Source organism: Sminthopsis crassicaudata, chromosome 3 (assembly GCF_048593235.1).
Source record: "Sminthopsis crassicaudata isolate SCR6 chromosome 3, ASM4859323v1, whole genome shotgun sequence".
In the NCBI taxonomy this organism is placed as follows: domain Eukaryota; kingdom Metazoa; phylum Chordata; class Mammalia; order Dasyuromorphia; family Dasyuridae; genus Sminthopsis; species Sminthopsis crassicaudata.
Genome location: NC_133619.1, coordinates 573,323,647 through 573,344,697, shown reverse-complemented (window position 1 = coordinate 573,344,697; position 21,051 = coordinate 573,323,647). Strand labels below are relative to the sequence as shown.

The window sequence follows — 21,051 nt, the reverse complement described above, 5'->3', positions numbered from 1 at the left end:
AGGGCAGAAGGATATCGTGGTTAGGGAGCATCTCAGAAGATTCTCATAAGCAGGATTTGTGTGTCTCTCTAGGAAGAAAGGAGGCCTGAGGATCAGTCCCTGGGATGAAAGTGGGGGTAGGCATGACTAGCTGCTGAGGGCCATGTACTGACGCTGAGAGTGAGGGAGGGGAACCCCAAGTTCTCTTCCATTTAAGTTAAGATGGAGCAGAAAGGAAGGGAAGAACATGGTGAGGCAGAAAGAAAGGGAGGACCATGGTGGAACAGAAAGGAAGAGAGGACCATGGTGGAGCAGAAAGGAAGAGAGGACCATGGTGGAACAGAAAGGAAGAGAGGACCATGGTGGAGCAGAATGGAAGGGAAGAACATGGATCTCAGAAAGGGCTGAAGAGGAGATGTGTTCATCTTATTGTGATCAATAGCATTAAGGTTGGTGGGGAACGAAAGCTGTTTGCAAGACATGGAACAATGGGATGCCTGAAGAGGGCCTAGCACTCTGGAGGCTGTCTGTATTTATTTATGTTTATGCATCAGTCATGAAAGAAGGGAGTTATCCCAAAGAGGGCTGCTATAAATATGGTTCTCACAGGGTCTGGAGCAGGAGGGGGAAGGGAAGAAGGAACAGGGGGGAAGGAAGCCCTTCATAAGCATTACTAGAACAAAAAGAGCATCCTGGTGGGTGCTGGACCTGGAGCATCTTGGGTGCCTGGATCTCAACACATTTTGACCTTTGTCTTTCAGTGAAATATGAAGAGCTGTTCTGTTTCTCCTTCAACCCCAAGCTGGACAAGGAAGAACGGGAGCAAGGCTGGAAGCTGGTGGATCTCCGTGAGGAGTACAAACGCATGGGTATCCCCAACAGCTGCTGGCACCTCAGTGATGTCAACAGAGACTACCGGGTGAGTGCAGTGGGCAATGGGCAGATGAGGACAGGACTCCTTAGAGACCTGCATGACAGGGCTTACGAAGCCCTCCCCCAGCTTTCTGAGCACACCTCCCCTCTGCTCCTTCTTAAACCAGACTTTTTTGGGGAAAGCTGTGGGCCACTTGTTAGGAAGCTCACCCAATTCCTGGATGGTCAGTATTCTTCTGCCCTTAATAAGTGCTATAAAAAGGCTTATTCCTGCCCCTTCCCTCATGTAGAGACGATCTCCAATCTTTTAAAAAGATTGAAGATGTAGGGGCTCCTAGAGAAAAAACATGTCATTAGAAGTTAGGAAAGAGACCTGGACTTTCACCAGCCTCTGCTTTGAGATCTTGAGTAGCAGCAACAATAAAAACTCACTCCCATGTCCCTGCTCCACTTCATCCCCCTTCTCAAAAAAAGGAAGTATTTAAATCTGATGATTTCCAGGTGCTTTTCAGCTTGGAGATTCTGGGACAAAATCTTCTTTCTATACCTTCTTATGGTAACAGCCAGCTCAAGTTTGCTTTTAACTTCAATAGGAAGTTGATTAAAAATGTTATATAGCTCCAGAGAGAGAACTGATGGCATCTGAGTGCAGAGCAAAGCATCATTTTTTTATTCTTTATTTTTCTTGTTTTTTTTGTGCAGCATGGCTAATATGGAAAGATGTTTTATGTGATTTCACATGTGTAATTGATATCACATTGCTTGCCTTTTCAGTGGGTAGGGTAGAGAGGGAGAGAATTTAGGACTCAAAAATTTTTAAATGAATGTTAAAAATAAATAATAAATGTATTTTAAGAAAAATAATTTTAAAAAACTAAATGGGGAGTTTCTCTAGAAACCAAAAGACCCAAGGTTTGGTCCTCACTTTTATGGAACTTGTGGCAGATATTCAATATTGAATGTAAATCCAGATGTAACTATTCAAAAGCATGGAAACATGGGAGCTTTCTAAGAACTCATTTCTAGAGGTAGGAGCCTAGAGTCATCCACTGGGAAGGTACTGACACTTCTCACTGCAGTCCTTTTGGTGTTTCTAATTGTGATAAATACTTTATTAACACATTTAACATGTATGGGAGTGCCTGCCATCTAGGGGAGAGGATGGAGGGAAGGAGGGGAAAATTCAGAACAGAAGGGAATGCAAGGGATAATGTTGTAAAAAAAATTACCCATGCATATGTACTGTCAAAAAAAAGTTATAATTATAAAATTAATTTAAAAAATAAAGTATAAAATAAAAAATGCTTTATTAGATAATATGATTTTTAAAAAAGAAAGTATACGGCATATTTACAGGATAGAAGGAATTTGGGTGATTGGCAGGAGTAGCATGGAAGGTCTGAAAAATAGGCTTTCAATGCCATCCTGAAGACTTTGGATTTCCTTCAGTAAACAGAAGGCAATTTCTTGGCTTTAAAGCAGAGTAAAGATGTACCTGGATCCATGAATTATAATAATCTGGCAGTCATGAGTGAGACCCAGTTAATTCAAAGCTCATTTCCCAGTTGCCTGTTTATTAAAGAGTGCTGTCTAAAATCAGTGCCTTTGAATGGTACCAGAGAGAAGGAAATCTTATTGGTGAATAAACCAGGATTTGCTCCTGTTGGCTTATTATTTTCCTTTTAATCTTGGCAGTACAGCCAGTCCCAGTAAAACCCTTCCTTGTAATAGAGGAACACAGGGGTGCAAAAGCAGATGGTATAGCTGTCCCTTCTGAGGGGGAATGCCATATTCCTCAGCCATTTTCTCCTGCCTCCATACCAGAAATAGGAATGTGTGCCTCAGTGGGCATCCTCTGGAGCCCAGTCATTATGCTTCACTGGAGCTCAGCTGAGTTAGTGCTGGCTTTCCCTTGTCAGTGGGTACATTGCTTTCCTGGTTCTACTTTCATAGAATCATAGAAGTTAATCATTGGAACGGTTTACAGAGACTAGCTCATCCGCCCATAATCCAGAATACCCCCCCCAACTCTTACGTCCTCGACAAGCAGTCATCCAGTGCTTGAAGATGTCCAAGGACTGGGAGCCCACCATTCTTCCAAGCAGCCCTTCTCATTTTTGGACAGCGCTCAGTGTGAGGAGATTTATGTTGACATCCAGCCCAAGTGAGCCTCGTGGATACTGCTCCATCACTGCTCCTGGTTCTGGGACCAAGTAGAATAAATCTCACCCCTTCCCCATCTCACAGAACTCCCATAACAGATAGTAGTCATGTCCCCCACAAGGCTTCTCTTCTCTTCTCTAGGAAAAATCTCTCCAGTCCTCTCTATTGATTCTCATATGACCTGGATTGATGCCCATGGATTTTTTTTTTTTTTTGATCTTTATCCATTCAGAGAAGACTTCTAGTGTTTCTCTGAATTCCTCATAGTCATCATTCCTGGCAATACAATAACATTCATTTCCTGCATCCACCACAATCTGTCAACCATTCCCCAAATGATGGGCACAAACTTTCCTACCCTAACAGATGCTGCTATAAATCTCCTGGTACGTCTAGGAACTTTATTTCTTGCTTTTGATTTTTTTGGGATATGTGTTCAGGAGTAAGAGGGAGGGGGGTGACTCAGTAGACAGAACACTGGAATTGCAGTCCGGAAGAGCTGAGTTAAAATCCAGCCTCAAGCCCTTTCTAACTATGTGACCATGACAAACCTTTTAACCTTTGTCAGACTCAGTTTTCTCATCTATAAAATGGGAATAATAATGGCACCTACCTTGCAGGGTTATTGTAAAGATCAAATGAGATGTAAACACATGTAAAGTGCTTTGCAAACCTTCAAGTGCTATATTTATTGTTATTGTTCAGTTGTCTCAGTCATCTCCAACTCTTGCAGAGATATTAAGTGATTTGACATTTTCTTTTCTAGCTCATTTTACAACTGAGCTAGTGAAGCAAACAGGATTAAGTGACTTGCCCAGGGTCACATAGCTAGCAAGTATCTGAGGCCAAATTTAAACTCGGGTCTTCTTGACTCCGGGTTCAGTGCAGCTATAGACCAGCTGTTATTACAATGAATTAATGAATGAATGGTGATGCTGATGATTCATTTGCATATTGATCATAGTTTCCTCAGATCTTCTCCCTTCTTATACTTCTGAAGTCGATTTTTTCAAACCAGAGTTTGACTATCTTTCTTTTTTCTATTTCAGCTTCATCTCATTATCTAAGTGACCTAATCTGCCAAAACCTTGTAAAAAAAAAACAAAAACAAAAACAAAACTGCCTCCAACACAGCTAATTTAGTAAGCTTGTCTATAGCTAAGACAATGATGAAAATTTTAAAGTAAATAAATAAATAAATAAATAAATAAATGAATAAATAAATAAATAAATAAAGGGTCCATCTTAGATCACTAAGACCCTCCATAGGAGACCTCTTTTCAAGTTCCTCTAACATCATTTATGTATGCATTAGGAATTTGAATATTCACTAGTTTCAGATTCAGCTAATTATACTGTTATCTGCCTATATTTTTGTATCTATATTTACACAAATATTACGTGAAGACTGTATCAGGGACTCTGCTACTATCTAGGAATAGAATAGCAACATAGTTTCCTGATCTACCAGATAGTAAGTTGTCAGAAAAATGAAATAATGTTAACTGGCACTGCTGTTCTTGCTGAAACCTGACGGCTTTTTTGTGATCACTGCTTCCTTTTCTAAATAAATATTCTAAAATAATGCATGCTTGAATTTTGCCAGGAACAAAAGTCAAGCTCACTAGATTATATTTTGTAGCCTTTGTTCTCCATTCTTTTTTTTTTATTATTTTTTGAAAATCAAGAGAAAACTTGCCCTTCTCTAGCCCTATGTCATTCTCTTCATTATCTTTCCAAATCTCTGTCTAGTTTAGCAGTAACATCCTCCAGTCCTTCCAGTACTCGGGCTATAGTAACTCCGGGCTCAATAACTTGGAGTCTTTCCCTAGTTACCTTGGGTTTCAGCTCCCCTTCCACCAATTCTGTTCTATCCTCTTCAGGCTAAAGATCATTTTCTTCGGTAGAGAAAACAAGCAAAAAGACAAAAAGAACTTACCGACTCCGCCATCTCTTCTCTGATAGCTTCCCATTCACATGAGGTGGATCCTGTCTTTTCTTTCACCCCCTCCCCTTTTTTTTTCCACACTAAAGCTTAAAAATAACCCACAGTCTTTCAGCTATTCTTAGTTTCCTCCCAAGCAGGGCTGTGCTGCAGTCAGCTCATATCAGCACCTATTAAAATTCAGGTGAGCATTTATACCTCTGAAATTGGTAAACCCTAAAAATCAGGGCTTGATTGTTTTATTGATTATCTAGACTTAAGAAGGTGATGGACCAAATTTAATTATGCAAATTAAATCTAAAATTGTGCCGAGTTCTGATCCTCCCAGAGAGGCGGTTACTAAACATTTAACAACAGCACACTCCTGCTTCTAAGATCCAACTTAGTCTTCCCTTTTATGTCTTTAGCCAGATAGGACCATACCTTGCTTTTACATGCATCTTCTGGTACTACCTTTGTTTCCATCTTTTGTACATATCTTTTTTAAAAATCTAAATTGAAATAAGTCAGTGTTCAAAATAGTACTTGTGGAAGAATTTCTTGTTTTACAAGAGCTGTTGGGAAAACTGGAAAAGAAATCTTCTATCACAATTAGCTCAAAATGAACTTTGGACTCCAAGTGAGAACATTAAAAAATTAGAAGAACCAGCTCAGCTACCTTTTATAACTACAGATAAATGGAGTGCTCCTAACTAAACAAGAGATAGAAACAATCACACGGATTTATTTAACAGTTAAATATAACTACTTGGAATTGTAATATTTTTACACAACTAAAAATCAGTGCAATTAAGATAAAAAAAAGAAGCTGCAAATGTCTCAAATATCTTTGATAAAAGTCTGCTATCCAAGATAGGGACATTAACCCAAATTCATAAGACTAAGAGCCATTTCAAAATGAATATGCAAAGATTGTGAACAAACTATGAATAACTGTATGAAAGATGCACAAAATCTTTAATATTAAGAAGAATGCTCATCAGAATAATTTGGACGTTTCACCTCATACCCAGCATCTTGGCAAAGAGACAAAACTGAGAATAATCAAGGTTTGAGGAGTTAAAATTAGCAGGGACATTAATACTTGTTGATGGAACCATGAATTGGTCTAGTCATTCTGGAAAGCATTTAGGAATTGTGTTAAGAAAGGGACTAACCCATCTAGATCCTTTGATCCCAATATCTTTTGGCTAAGTATATAACCTAGAAAGTTAAAGATAAAAATAAAAACCCTATATATGCCAAAGTGTATAACTATATCTAGATCTAGATCTATACATGAGCATCTTTTCTAATTACAAGTAGATGTCCACTGATTGGAGAATGGCTAAGACTTTTTTTTGTGTATGCCTGCTAGGGGATGCGGCTGTACTCTGAAAAATAATGAATTAAAAATCCAGGGAAACATTGGAAGTCTTAAAGGAATAATGGAAAGTAAAGTGAAAAAAAACATAACATAGAGGACTACAACAATATAAATGGAAAGATCAGCAACTGGAAAAAAAGAATCACAGATGAATGTTATATAATTAGAATAGCCCAGATTGGCTCTGAATGAGAAACATGAACATGCAACTCCCTTCTTTCTTGGCAGAGATGGAGGAAAAAGTCTATGTATAAATTGGTTGATGAGTTGGTTACTTTTGATTAATTGTTTCTTTTTCCTTTCTTTTTTTTTAAATAAGGGATAGCTCTTTGAGAAGAGGTAGGGGGAATATATTGGGAGGCATTGTTGATATAAAAACTAAAGGTATTGATAAAAATTTCAAAATCAGATTGGTTGGTGAATTCCCTGTATCTACATTGAGCAATTTAGAACAATCCTCTTTCCCCATTCACTGACCCAGTTTGCAAAGTTTATTCAGTTTCCTTCTCAGGAGTTTCCCATTCCTCCCATTAGCCTCAGGGATTAGTATCTTCTTTAGGATTTTAGACTTCACAGTCTTAACTCTCCTCCTTCTGAACCCTTTGAAATCTGCCCACCTCAAATCTACACTCCAAGGTGAAGCAGCCAAGGAGGATCCTGGGATAAACTGACCACTCTGGAGAAAGAATTTGTTGTATGCTACTAAACCTTTTCTGATGATAGACAAGGAACCACCTCACCATTATGAGGACACAGCAGAATTCTGTGTGACTTGTAGCAAGTCCCTTAAACTTCTTGAGCATCAATTTCCCCATCTGTCAAATGAGGGGCTTGGGCTACATGACCTCTGAGGTCCTGCCCAGTACTAGAATCCAAAAATTCCTTGGTGAAGAAATTGCCTTGGAATAATAAGTCTTATGTATACATATATTGTATTTAACTTATACTTTAACATATTTAATATGTATTGGTCAACCTGCCATCTGAGCGAGGGGATGGGGGAAAGGAGTGGAAAAATTGGAGCAAAAGCTTTGGCAATTGTCAATGCTGTAAAATTACTCATGCATATATCTGCTAAATAAAAAGCTATAATAATTATTTAAAAAAAAAAAAAAAGGAATGTCTTGTGGGATCATCACCTAAACTTTTTGGTATGTTCTTCTGAAGTCATGTGATATAGGTCCATTAATCAGGCTAGGTTCTTTCCCTTTCCCTCCTCTCTCTTCCTCCCTGATTCCCTTTTCTCCCTTCCCCCTTTCCTCTTCTTCTTCCTCCTTCTCTTTCTTTTCCTTCACCTTCTTCCTATACTTTTCCTCTTTCTTCTTTTCCTCTTCTTCCTCCCACTTTTTCTCCTTCTCTTACTCTTTCTCCTCCTCCTCCTCCTCCTTTTTTTTCTCTTTCCTCCTCTCTGTTTCTCTATCTTTGTCTCTTTCTCTGTGTGTGTCTCTCTATATATATCTCTCTCTGTCTCTGTCTCTCTCTGCTTCTTTTCTCTCTCTGTTTCTCTGTCTCTGTCTCTCTCACTGTCTCTCTCTCTCTCTTTCCCCTCTTACTTTCTTCCTTCTCCCCCAGCACCACTCTCTCCTTGGACTCAAAACTTAGAAATCCAGGAAACCTAGTGCTTGGGTCTAAATGCACAGATATTCCAGTGGATTTTCTAAAGCCTCCCTTGTATTCTGTTGGACAGGTCTGTGACTCGTATCCCACTGACGTCTATGTCCCCAGGTCAGCCACCGCACATATCATCGTGGGTAGCTCCAAGTTCCGAAGCCGCCGGCGGTTCCCTGCCTTGTCTTATTACTGTAAAGACACCAATGTGAGTGAATCTTGAGTTCTACACTTTCTTCTTCTTGGTCTGCTGTGACCTGGGTCTCTATGTCTTCCCTATTGGGAAAGGTCATTCTGATCAGCAGCTTTGTCCTGCCCTGCTCTGGCACAGGACCCTGGCCCCGCCGCCTTCGGTGTGTGTCCTGATGCTTTGTATCTGAGCTGCAGTGATGAGCCCCTGCACACCATTAGTCACTGGGCTCAGATGAGAGCCTGTGGTCCTCATTCCCAGGCCCCTTGGGAGACCAGGAACATGTCCCCAAAGTGCTGCTGGAGCCATCCTGCAGAGAAGCAGTGTGTTTCTGTGAGAAGGGTCACAATGACTAATTTGGTATCTGTGGAAAGTTGGTCTAATTGGTAGAAATGAACTGAAAGTTCCTAAGCCTCAAGGGGCCTCTGTTCAAGGGAGGACCAAGCCTGGAGATCTGGGTTCAAGGGCAGGCTTTGCCACTTGCAAATTACATCTCCCTGGACAAATCCTTTGCCATCTTGTCTTCTGGCTCAATTTTTTCCCAAAATACTCTTGGCACGATGCCTAGTATATAATAAGTGCTCAATAAAGGCTTGTTGACTTTGTTCAGATAGACCGAATGCTCTCCAGAATCCCTTCCAGCTTGGATGGGCTGTTTATTCCCTGATGTAGAATGTTGAATGAAGCCATAAGTCACCATGAAGTAAGGAGATGGAGATGGAGGGAGCGCTCTACAGTGGCATTCTGGCAGGGAAATCCAGAGTCATTGTCCAGGATGGCAGTGACCTCAGAATAAATGTATAGCCTCCTGAGGTCACTCAGAAGAAACACACTCCTTCAGTTTTCAAATAGTTGACCCCAATACTTGGTAGTCCCATCCCACCTAGACCTGTGGAGGGCTAACCCCTTTCCACCCCTGGGTGGATGTATTTCCCATCTGCTGAACTGCACTGTGACTGAATGTATATCAGACCTCAGACATGAACCAGTGAGTGTCCCCTCTCAGAATCCATTAACCCGACACTAATGTTCTCCTTGATGCTTGGAAGTGGTAACTCAGGTACAGAGTATGTGGCTCGTACGGTGCCCAGAGGCCCTTGGGGTCCATGGCCTAGCCTCAGCAAGCAGTTTCTGTTGCCTCCCCCAGGCCTCCATCTGCCGGAGCAGCCAGCCTTTGTCTGGCTTCAGTGCCCGCTGTCTTGAGGATGAGCAGATGCTGCAGGCAATTCGAAGAGCCAACCCTGGGAGTGACTTTATGTACGTTGTGGACACACGGCCTAAGGTGAGGTCAAGGCCCCCAAGAAGGGCATCTACTGGGTGACTGTCCCTCGAGATGGGGGGGGTCTGGGTGGTCCAGCCCCAGGAGGATCCTTGGGGTTCTGCTCTTCAGCTCTTCAGGACCTGTGACTTCCTAGATGGGGCCCCTGCTGCCCACAAGAGCAGCCCTCCACTCTGGAGGGAGCTGGCCATCACCAGCTGCTGTAGCCAGAACAAGACATTACCCTCTGACACAAAGTCTTTGTGCAGCAGCAAGGCTCAGGATCAAGGTCCAAATCCTGCTCCTCATATTTATTACCATGGGTAGGTCTGTGTCTCCTCAGCCTCAGTTACTTCCTTTGTAAAATGTGGGGTTCAAGTGGAGCCATTATTCAGCTAGTGGGCAACGTCTGGTGACCAGAGGCTCAACGATTCCAACTCTGAGCCCTTCTTTGTAATCCCAGCACCGGGCATAGCTGATACACAGTAGGCACAGAATACATGTTTGGTTTGAAAAGCCCATTGGATGGATGAATGGTTTGGTAGATGATAGATGGTTTAGATGGATGGATGGATAAGTTGAGAGATAGATGATAGATAAATGGATTGATGGATGGATGGATGGATGGATGAATAAATAGGTGGATAGAGGGGTAGATTGATGATGGATGAATAGCAAGATAAATAAATGGATAGATGAATAGCTGGATAAATGGATAGATGGATGGATGGAGTGAATGGATGGAGTGATATTTCCCAGGGTTGCCTTGATATGGGGTCTTAGGGGCCAAAGGTCTTGGGGCAGAAGTGGGGACAGTTGGCAGGGGGAGCTCTCCCTATGAATCAAGGCTAACAGCACCCCTCTCCCCCAAGAAAGGACAGATGAGGACATTGCCCATTGGCTCAGTGGCAAGGGGACCTGCTAAGTGTGTGGCAGTGAGCAAGTCCCCTCTCTTTTCTACCTCTTTGAAATAGGGGTGGGAGTGATGTTAAGGGCCCTCCTATGTAATTCTTCTCATATCTTCTGAGTTAGGAAGAGAGATTCTGCAGAAGATACGTAACCAGCGTCTGACATTGAGCACCAGCCTCCTATAGGAGACTGGTGTGAGAAAACCAGCCGTCTGTCGACCCTCGGGACTCCGTTCTTGGGCTCCTGAATCCTGCCTCTCTGCTCTGTCTCTGACAAGCTTTGGTCTTTCCAGGTCTGCCCACCCCCAGGCTCTGCACTGTTCCAGGGGTTGCTGCTCTTTCAGAGCCAGAGAGATGCAGAGAGACAGAAAGAGAAAGGACGTTCTGACCACCCCTGGGTGCTGGGTAGCTCCATCCTGGCTTGAGGCAGTTTTTCAGCCTTGGTTCTTGTTGAGCACAGCACAGCAGCTAGTGAGGGGCCAGGACTCAGGGCTGCTCTCCACTGTGGAAACCTTCAAGGAAATGCCATGACAGACAGAGCTGGGCCAATCCCAGATTTAGCTGATCAGGAGGCACAGTTTGGGGGAGTATTTTTAGCTTCTGGATTATTTCTTCTCAGTGATAGATAACAATTCTGACACTAGGCCATTAAGGAGCCAAAAAACTGTGCCCTTGACCTTTTGTTCCCCCCCCCCAGCTTTCTCTCTCCTTCTCTTCCCCCTCCCTCCTCTATCTACCCCCCATCCTTCCTCCCCCTTTCTCTCCCTCTCTCTTCCCATCTCTCTCCCCCTCCTCCTTTCCCTCTCTCCTTCTTGTCCTTTCTCTGTTCCCCTCCCCTCCCTCCTCCTTTTCTGTTCCCTCTTCTATATACCCTCATCCTTCTCCCCCTTCTTTCTCCCTCTTCTTTCTATCTCTCTTTCTTGCTCCTTCTCTCCCCCTCCTCCTTTCCTTCTCTCTTCCTTCTTGTCTTTTCTCCATCTGCTTTTCTTCCCCTCTCTTCCTCTTTCCCCACATTTCTTCCCTCTCTGCTCACACACATTTGCCCTCAAAGGCTGCTGGGACTTTAGTCCATATAAAGAGCTCACCTGCAGATTCTCCTTCCTAAGGATCTGGGTTGGCCGGGGCGGGTGAGGACGTGCTGCTGGTACCAGTCTCCATTTGTCTCTGGAAGGAGAACACCCAAATGCTGACTGCATGCAGGGTGGGGCGGAGAGTGGGCCAAGCCTGCCAGGACCCCAGCCTGAGTTCTGGTGCCCCACCTTTCTCATTTCTCAGAGAAGATTAAGGAATGGGAGTCGGACTGGTCTGTCATGTGGAGCAGCAGTACGTATACATTAGGTCTCCATGGAAAGAAAATTAATTGCATTTCAGGTTTAATATTCAGTGAAAGGATCAGGGTTAAAGCGATTGCAACATGGAAAGCTGGAGTGTAAGTGGAGCTGCCCCAGACCTGGGACTGGCAATGGCTGGCTACGTGACCCTGAGCGAGTCCCTTCTCTTGTCTGGGCCATGGTTTTCTCGTTTTGATTTCCTTCCTGATCTAGATCTGGCAGGCTAGTGAGCAGCAGCGTCCTCAGTTAGAGGAATCCCTGTTTAGAGAGTTCTTCACCAGACTTTGGTCCCCACTTCTTCCTCAGAGCAACTCTTTTATAAGGGGCTTCCTCTTCCAGGAGCAAGGCTGACCATCACCCGGGGGGATGCCTACAAGTGCCAGAAGGCAGAGCCAGCCTGGAGGTCCCTGAGTGAGGGCACGGGGCTCTCGGCCACTTCCGAGGACCCTCCACTCAGGGATCTGGTTCCCCTAGAACCTTTGTGGCTGTGAATATGGCTCCTTTTAAAGTAGCCTCAGTCTAGAGCCAGAAGTGACCTTCTTTTGGACCATCCACACCAATGTTCTCCTCAGGAAACTGAGGTCCGGGAAGTTCACTGACTTGCCCAGAGTCACACAGTCCATAAGTATCAGAGAAGGATTCGAACACAGACCCCAGAGTCAGCATGTCAGTCTGCTTTGGTCAGAATGAAGCTCATTTTTGTCTTGGTGGCCTCAGTAACTGGCACAGGGTCTGGCACCCAGAGGGCACGTGCTAAGTGCTTATTGAGCTGAAGCTTCCTGGCTGAGTCGATGTGTTTCTTTTCCCTCGTTACATCATAAATTCTCAAGGGCCGGCCTTGTGGGTCACCGTGACCTTTCTGGGAGGTCTTGTGCAGCAGGTCTTGGTTGAACAATGGATTTAAAGACAAACTCCATGCTCTTTGAACCTCTTATGGTAACTTGTGCCCGAGACTGTCCTGGAGGATATGATCAGATAGGAAAGCATGCAGACTTGGCCACCTAGAGAATGTGCCAGATGGGGGGGGGGGCTGGTCCCCCTGAGCTTAGATTTCACCTCTGACACTTTGCTGGGCATTCATGGGGCATGGGACTATCCTCAGTCTTAGTTTCCTAATCTGTACAATGGGTATCATAAGTACTTACTCCACAGACTGGCTGAAGTCCTGAGTCCTACATCCCCAACAAGCACAAGTTATGTCCCTGCCACCGGAAGACCTCAGATCCTACTTAGCAGGGCTGCGCCTTCCCCTTTGGGACATCAGACCATGAGGCTCCTTTCCCCTCTGCTCCTTGTCCTGCCCTCTGGTTCCAAGCAGGACTCCTTCCAAGTAATTCCCCTCCAGCTCTTGAAGAGAGTCTCACGTTCCCCTGACTGTTCTCTAATTGTCGTCTGTCCCCTCACAGAGGGAGGTGGTCTCCAGACCTCTCACCTCTGGTTACCCTCCTAACACGTGGTACCTAGAGGCAGCCCTGGGCTAACTCTGGGACAATTGCTGATAAAAGCTCCCTAACCCCTCATGGGGAATGGAGGGGACTAGCCAGATTTGACTGGATCCTACCGAGATTGGAAAGAAGGAGCTTCCTTAGGGGCTGAGACACCACAGCAGCTTTCCTGCTTTGGCCACTTCGGAAGGGGATGCCATGTGCCCAGAAGGAGTTCTGGGCCTCCCTGGGGAGCAGGATGGACGAATTACAGTAGGCCCTTGGTTTGGAAGTGAGAAAGGGGAGTTGCCACCATACGTGCAGGGCGAGACCCCGTGCAAGGGGCCACTTCCCTGACCACATTACCTCCAGGCGGACCGTAAATCATGAGCCCCTTCTTTTTTTTCAGTGGGCATCTCTTCAATTTTTGCCCCAGGACTATCTTAGCTTAGGAACCCAAAGATGGGGGAAGAGATCTGGCTCTGGCATACAAGGACTTGGTCAGGTTCAAATCTCACCTTTTCTCTTACTACCCATGTGATCTTGGGGTCTGTTTCCTCAGCTGTAAAATCTGGGTGTCGGACTAGGTAGCTCCTGGGATTCTTCCCAGCTCCGGATGGATAAGACAGTGCGGGGTTGGCCCCTCCGGGCTTTAGATCCTGGGAGCCCAGCCCCTGAGGCATCCCCATCTTACTCAACCGGACCAATGGTAGGTAACATACTGCCACCTTCTGGCGGGCCAGAGGGAGGACTGGACTCCAGTCCATTTCAGTCCATTTCTTTCATTTGATGATGAATTTGGTCTGATGTCACTCCCCAAGTTTCTAGGCCCCCAATCTTTTCTCTTAGGGGATATGAGGGATACATGGCATTGCCTTATGCACAATTTGTCAAGCAGGCGGGAAATGGAGTTTTTCCATTTATTGACCCCAAGGAATGATCCTTTGAGAAGCAGGTGAGGGAAGATGCAGCTTCTGGCACCCACAACCACGGCACCCTCTGACCTCCGAAACAAAGTCCGTAAGAGTCCCGAGGCACCCTCTCTCTACTCAAAGTCCTTCCAACACCAGCTCCATGGTCCATACCTCCCTCCAAGGCTTCTCCAAGTCACCAGTGTTCTTCCTGGTACTGTGGATCACCGTCGGGCACAACTGTCTCCAGTCAATGGAGGTTTTCCGCTCTCTCTTTCCTGTCCGAGGGGAATAGGACTCGGCTTTCAGAAAAAAGCCCCCAAAGATTTCAACGGCTCCCGTGTGAAAGACTGGGGGAAGCTGGGCCAGCCCATTTATCCATATGGTTTCCTTACATTGAACTGAGAAGATGGAACTCGCACTCTGATGGGGAAGACAATAGGTCAAGTCCTATGTGTATATATAAGACATATGCATTGTTAAGGTCTGGAGTTTCAGAAGGAGGGGACTCGTGCAAGGGGGAGGGCTGCCTCTAAATGCAGGGACTCCCACCGGGTGCTGCTGCCCCTGAGTGAGGGTGACCAGGCTTGTTCTGTCTTGCAGCTCAACGCCATGGCCAACCGCGCAGCAGGCAAGGGCTATGAGAACGAGGATAATTATGCTAACATCAAGTTTCAGTTCATCGGCATTGAGAACATCCACGTCATGAGGAGCAGCCTGCAGAAAATGCTGGAAGGTGAGTGAGCCCACCTCCCCTCCTGTCCCCAAGCTGAGGTCCCACTGCTGGCCATAGGCAGGCCAGCCCCCAAATCCTCCAGGACTGAGATGTCCAGAGATGCAGCGCCTAGCCTTGTCCCTAGATGTTCCTGTGAATTCTGTGTTTTGGAATTTGGAGGTGTCACGGGGCAATGCAAAGAACTGTGGCCCCGGAGCTGGAGGACTGGTTCAGATCCCAGCTCTGTTTATTACTAGTTGTATAAGTTTGGAAAAGATGCGTTTCCTCATCTATAAAATCAGGGAGAGGTACTTGATAGCCTCTGCAGTCCCTTCCAGTTCTTCATTGTGTCCTTGCACAAATTTGCACCAATTGCTTTTGGATTATGGCATTATGGATGGGGTGAACTGGGAGGTGTAATATGGGCCTGGAGGTTGTGCTCTAGCTACCACTGCTGGTTCTCAGGTTTGGTAGAAACCTAGTAATGTCATTCTGAATCTGCCCCAGAGTTAGCCAAAATATGAACCCCCTCCCATCTTTGTTCCCATTGAGCCTCTGTTTCCCTCAATGCCCCCTCAATTTGTAGGATTCAACAATAATCTCTAAGAGTTCCGTGGTTTTTTTTAAATAATAAGTTCTTTATTTTTCAAAATATATGCAAAGATAGTTTTCAGCATTTTGCACCCTTGAAAATTTTTGTTTCTCTCTCCCTTACCCCTTCACTAGATAGATACTAGATAATCCATTATAGGTTAAACACGTGCACTTCTTCCAAACACTTCCACATTTATCATCTGTACAAGAAAAATCAGATCAAAAAGGGGGGAAATGAGAAAGAAAAAATAAAAAACAATAAAAACAACAAAAAAGGTGAAAATACTGTGTTGTGATCCATATTGAGTCTCCATAGCTTTCTCTCTGAATGTAAATGGCTCTCTCCATCACAAGATTATTGGAATTGTCCTGAATCACTTCATTGTTGAGAAGAGCCAAGCCCATCATAGCTGATCGTCACATAGTCTTGTTGTTGCTGTATACAATGTTCTCTTGGTTCTACTCATTTCACTTAATATCAGTTCATGTCAGTCCCTCCAGACCTTTCAGAAATCAACTTGTTTCTTATGGAACATAAATATTCCATTGCATCCATATAACTTATATAACTCAGATAACTTATAGCCATAACTTATCTAGCCATTTCCCACCCAGTGGGCATCTACTCAGTTTCCAGTTCCTTGCCACTAGAAAAAGGGCTGTTACAAATATTTTTGCACATGTAGGTCCTTTTCCCTCCTTTAAGATCTCTCTGGGATACAGACCCAATAGACACACTGCTGAATCAAAGAGTATGCACAGTTTGATAGCCCTTTGGGCACAGTTCCAAATTACTCTCCAGAATGGATGGATCAGTTCATGTGGTTTTTTAAAAATTAAATTGTTATATTTTCAAGTCTGTATTCTCTCCCTCCTGCTTACATATCTTACAAAATCTCCTGTTACATATAGAGATAACAAATTTTTGCTTTGGTCACATGTACCCCTCCTCCCCTTTTTCCAACACTCTTTTATGTAGAACAAAGGTGAGGGATCCTTTTTCCACCAAGGACCATTTGGATATTTGTGAGTGTGGAGATTAAAATTATCTCACCTACAATAAGAGAGACTGAGAGTTCTGAGTTGATGGCAGTTTATTAAAGGATCCATGAGCCCTTCTAATGAAGTGGACCTCAGATCTTCCTCATGATTTGATATACCTCCTCCTTCCAGGGCCCTCCAGTCATTCTAGAACAGCTGTAACAAATACAGAATAATTCCATTGAATAAGCAAAATAATATGTCAGCAGGGTCACAAGTTGAGTGAAGTAAGAAATATCTCCACATAAGATGGACAGACTTCTTAATTTGCACAGGAGGAAATGGTACAAGTCATCATAATCAGTAACCTAAGTGGTCATAAGATGGTCATCTGCTCCTGTTGGACCAAGGACTGGTCTGGAAGTACAAAAAGTATTTGGGGGGAATTTCCATTATGTTGTCACCTCTCCCAAGCCAGGCTTGATCATCATCACAGGGCAAAGCAAGGGCAGAGGGCCTTTAGTTAACTTCCTATAGTTAAGCAAGTGAAGTTAGAACCGGCAGCTCACAGCTTATAAACAGAACTTCTATATGATTCTGTCAAAGTGATTAATACTGATTAGAATAAAGGGTCCAAAATGAATTATTTCTCTCATGAGCCATACAAAATTATCAACATAGAATTCAAGCTTTCAGCTCATTATTTCATGTAGTTGTCTTAGCAAATGATTTTTCAGGTCTTTAGGTGAAATGTTCCCCACCTCAAAAGTAAAATGTAAGACTCCTGAAGTAGGGACTATCCTACTTACTCTTATTTATATCCCTAGTATTTACCACAGTGTAAATGCTTTTAAAAAAAAATGCTTCTCCCTCTCTCTCTGCCTCACCCCATAAAGTCAACTCAGGGTATGATCTCAGAAGATCCAAATTCAAATCTTGCTTTAATACCAGCTGGGTATCTGCCTGCCTCAGTTTCCTCATCTGCAAAATGGGGATAATAATAAGACTTACCTCCCAGGGTTGTGGTGAGACTAAAATGAATTAACACGTGCAGCACTTTGTAAACCTTGAAGTGTTAAATAAATACTAGTTGTGGTTTCTATTATTACTACTATTATTGTCTTTGATGAGATTCACCAAATGTTTATGGGTGAGATTGTGCTCATTGCCTCTTGCACCGGTCAAAAGTTCTGATCATTTATAGATCCAGGAAAAACAAATGGGTGAAGATGATGAACACAGCTGGACTGACAGCCACAGAACTTATGTCAGAATGCTTGTCTGGGATGAACTACATGAATAGATAAGGATTTGGGTCCATAATTAAATGGGGAAGAGAGAGTGTGCTAGATTGCCTTTAGGGGATTTTCCATATTCCTTTAATGGAACTAATAATTATGAGGGGAAAAACCCCATCTTGTTCATTCCAACTAAAAATGAATCCTACTCAGAGAGCAATGGAGAGGGGCATGGTAGGTGTGAGTAGAACATGAAAAACTTCAAAGAATGGGAGTAAATGTAAGCTAGGAGAAAGAGCCAGCACAATGTGAGGTCCCCCATGGTCAACTTATGGGAGAGTGTAGACAGTGTCACTCTGGAAGGGCAACAGTGGGTGACTGTGATACGTATTATTTGAGGGAGTCGCCGTGATCATAGATCCACTTCAGTACTTGAGAACTGAAGTAGACATTGTGATTGATGGGCATTAATATCCTCCTCATTTCCTTTTTGGACTATTAATGCCATCTGTGATTTCCCCAAATTTTTGACTAACTCTCCCTCGTTCAGATAGTATCTCTAAAAGGCATTGCTTCCAGGGTGAATCTCCTCTGGTCCTCCCAGTCTTGTAGAATGTCACTCTGTTTTGGCTTTTGTTTGGGGGGATCCATTTCTACTTCTTCAGGCATCCTGTTAGGAGCCATGACACAATGGGCACATCTGGGGCCCCCAAAGTTGTTGCTACTGTCCCAGAATCCTGGAGCTTCAGCATTGGAAGGGCCTTCCATGGCCATTGAATCCAACCTGCCACTGACTAAGTAAATCCCTTCTACTTCACAGCAAAGGATGGGCTTTGTGGCCAGTCCCCATGCGCAGCTCACCACTTCCTCAGGGATGTGTCTTGGTTTTGGGTAGCTCTTGTTGTCATCTCTAGCCTAAATTTGTCTCTCTAACTTTCAGTCCTTGCTCCTGGTCTTACCTTCTGTTGCCAAATGATCACTCTTCCATAACCCTTCCAATATTTGAAGATGTACCCACTCTCCAAGCTGTCATATCACTAATGATGACAAAAGTCTGAAGTCATCCTGACACGTCTTTTTCATTTTCCATCAGTCTGTTCTCCCTTTCAATTTCATCTTTAGATATTTGGGAATGATTTGACTTAATTGGGTTCCTCTCCAAACATTTGGTGAACAATTTTTCCTTTTATTAAGCCTTGGCAGAGTTTATGTACACATCAGCATTGCTTCTGGCTGCCGTGTCTCTGGCTTGGCTAACATGATTTCTAGGTTTTCCCTCATTGTGAATATTACTTTCCATTGCTTAAAATTTTGTAAAAAATGGTGCTAGTCTGTGTTGATGATTTTTTTTGATGTTCTAAAAGGAACAAAGTCAAGATGAATTAGCTTTAATTTCCTTTCTGTATTGTAATTTTATGTTCATTTTGACTTTACCGAACAGTTCAAAGTCTTGGCTATGCACGGGACATCTGATTCAGGAATAGTTCCTGCAATTAGTTAACCAATCATTTATTGTCTAGTATATAATCTATTTAATTTTCTGTTTCATTTTTTCTTTTTTTAAAAAAATTCTTCTCTTGTCTAGGACTTTCTGCCTCTCATCTTGAAGAAAGTATTCATAATATTTAAGTATGATATTCATAAAATGATTTCTTTGCTAAAGCAGTTTTTCCAACATACTTTTTGTTAGTGTTATCCTATTTTAGCTTCAGAGTCCCCAAGGAGGGAAATATCTGTAATATAATTTGGAACGTCTTATTATTGAGTTCTTTGTAGAATATTTTGACCTCTTCATCTTTTATGAGACACATTGTTCCACACCACAGTGATCCTCATAGTGGCCTTTTGTGCTCCTAGTTATCATGAGATGACCAAGTATTCCCAGAAGCAATATTTTTTGTTGACATATATTAAAACCTCCTCTACTATTTCCTGTGTTTTTCACTCCAAAGAGAACTCATGAGTTAGTGGCCACTTGCTTTGGTCTGACTTTGTAATAGAAAAACATTCCAAGTTAACATTCCATGCTGCCTCTGGAAGATTGATCTCTCATTGGTCATTGTATCAAAATCTTATGTTTAATTAAGTAAATCAGTTCAGCTGATTTAAAAATTGGGGGATGATTACTGCTCTCAGCTCCATTACCTTTCTTCTACTTGACTTCCAGAATACAGAAGAGGGGGTGCTCAAGGTTAAGAACCATCAGGCACTTGTCTTGATCTTATGGATTGCCAAAGCCAAAGATTTTACCAGCTAGGATCTTGCTTGCTTGTAGTGAGCTTTTCAGTCCTTAATTGGGCTACTCTCAGCCCTGGGCAACATCTCTTCTGCTCTTCTGGAGACCAAGTAGAAGAAAGGGAATGGGGCTGAGGGCAATAATTATCATAGGCTTTTTAGATCACCGGCAAATATGGGAACTCAATAATGGGCTCTACTTTCCAATCTACCAGTGCTTACCCTCATTGATTTAAAGAATTCTGGCTCATCTTCTGGCTACGATGGGACAGTGGAGACTAATCTTGACCAAGGTCACTTGATTTTTAGTTACAAGAATATCTTCACGTGTACCTGATGGGACCCAAATTCGGTCTGGGAAACTGTGCTGGAGCTTATTGACGTCTCCCTCCCTTCTTCTATCCCCTCTAAAACATCTTTCCAAGGAACTGAAACCATCCTGAGTGGGAGAAAAAATGACAAAGTCAGGTTGTCATGAGTCATGGTGGTGGAGGAAGGCTCAGCAGTGCTCAGGGCCGGCACAACTTTTATGTAACTCCAGAAAAGGTGATTTTCAGCATGGCCTGTGGGGATAATGCCTCGGGGTTGGCTCATGAGGTTTCCCTGGGAGATTAGAATAGTCTCCCAATCAGTGCACACCGAAGCTTTTTCTGTAATTTATAGACTTGAAGATAAAGTCCCCATGCACAAACAAGTGCCTCAAGTTGACATCCCTGCTTTCGGGTCCTTCTTCTGTTGCCTTCCTGATTCTCTCAGAGGGGATAAAGTGGGTAGACTTGACCCTCTGTCAGACTAGAGAAATGTCGACTTCCTAAAATCACTGATCTGACTCAGGAGGACCCCAGAACTTCAGAGGAATCCCCCCTTTGTCCTGAGTCTTGCTCTGTTTGTAGACAACAGAAAGGGCTCCACTGGGATGGATAACCACTCCCAGGCTTACAGCTGTTGTCAACTCAGCTCTTTAAAGCAAATATTAATAGAACTGACTCCCCCGAGGAGCTGGTAGCGGGAGTGCTCCATGAGTGGCAGCTGGAGTGGACTTCTTTTGTTCAGTAAAAAGGTGTGTAAATATTGGTTGTGAATTGGTGCTGGGAACAAACAAATGGACCTTTCTGCTTGCTCCTAGGCTGAAATGTGCAAACAGATCTGTCAGTTTTGTGCTTTACCATCCCAGTCTCAGCGGGGCTCCCATCTGTTTTGTGGAGCTTAATCATTTGACCAACTTAGCTTTTCATGTTGTCTTTTGAGCTGGACAGAAAGTGGAGTCATTTCAGTTGCTACCTGGAAAACAAGCACATTAGAAAACCTTTGAAAGCCCAGCTGGCTTCCCAT

At 43.5% G+C, this 21,051-nt stretch overlaps 1 protein-coding gene across 1 annotated transcript in view; it reads left to right on the top strand.

The window, feature by feature from the left end:
* The window catches only part of MTMR7 (myotubularin related protein 7), a 94,170-nt gene that overhangs the window by 53,636 nt on the left and 19,483 nt on the right, over nucleotides 1-21,051 (top strand). Inside the window, exons 4-7 of the mRNA XM_074304826.1 lie at nucleotides 741-898; nucleotides 8,014-8,142; nucleotides 9,272-9,406; nucleotides 14,560-14,692. Coding sequence (XP_074160927.1) covers nucleotides 741-898; nucleotides 8,014-8,142; nucleotides 9,272-9,406; nucleotides 14,560-14,692 — 555 coding nt within the window. The remainder of the gene's footprint in view (nucleotides 1-740; nucleotides 899-8,013; nucleotides 8,143-9,271; nucleotides 9,407-14,559; nucleotides 14,693-21,051) is intronic.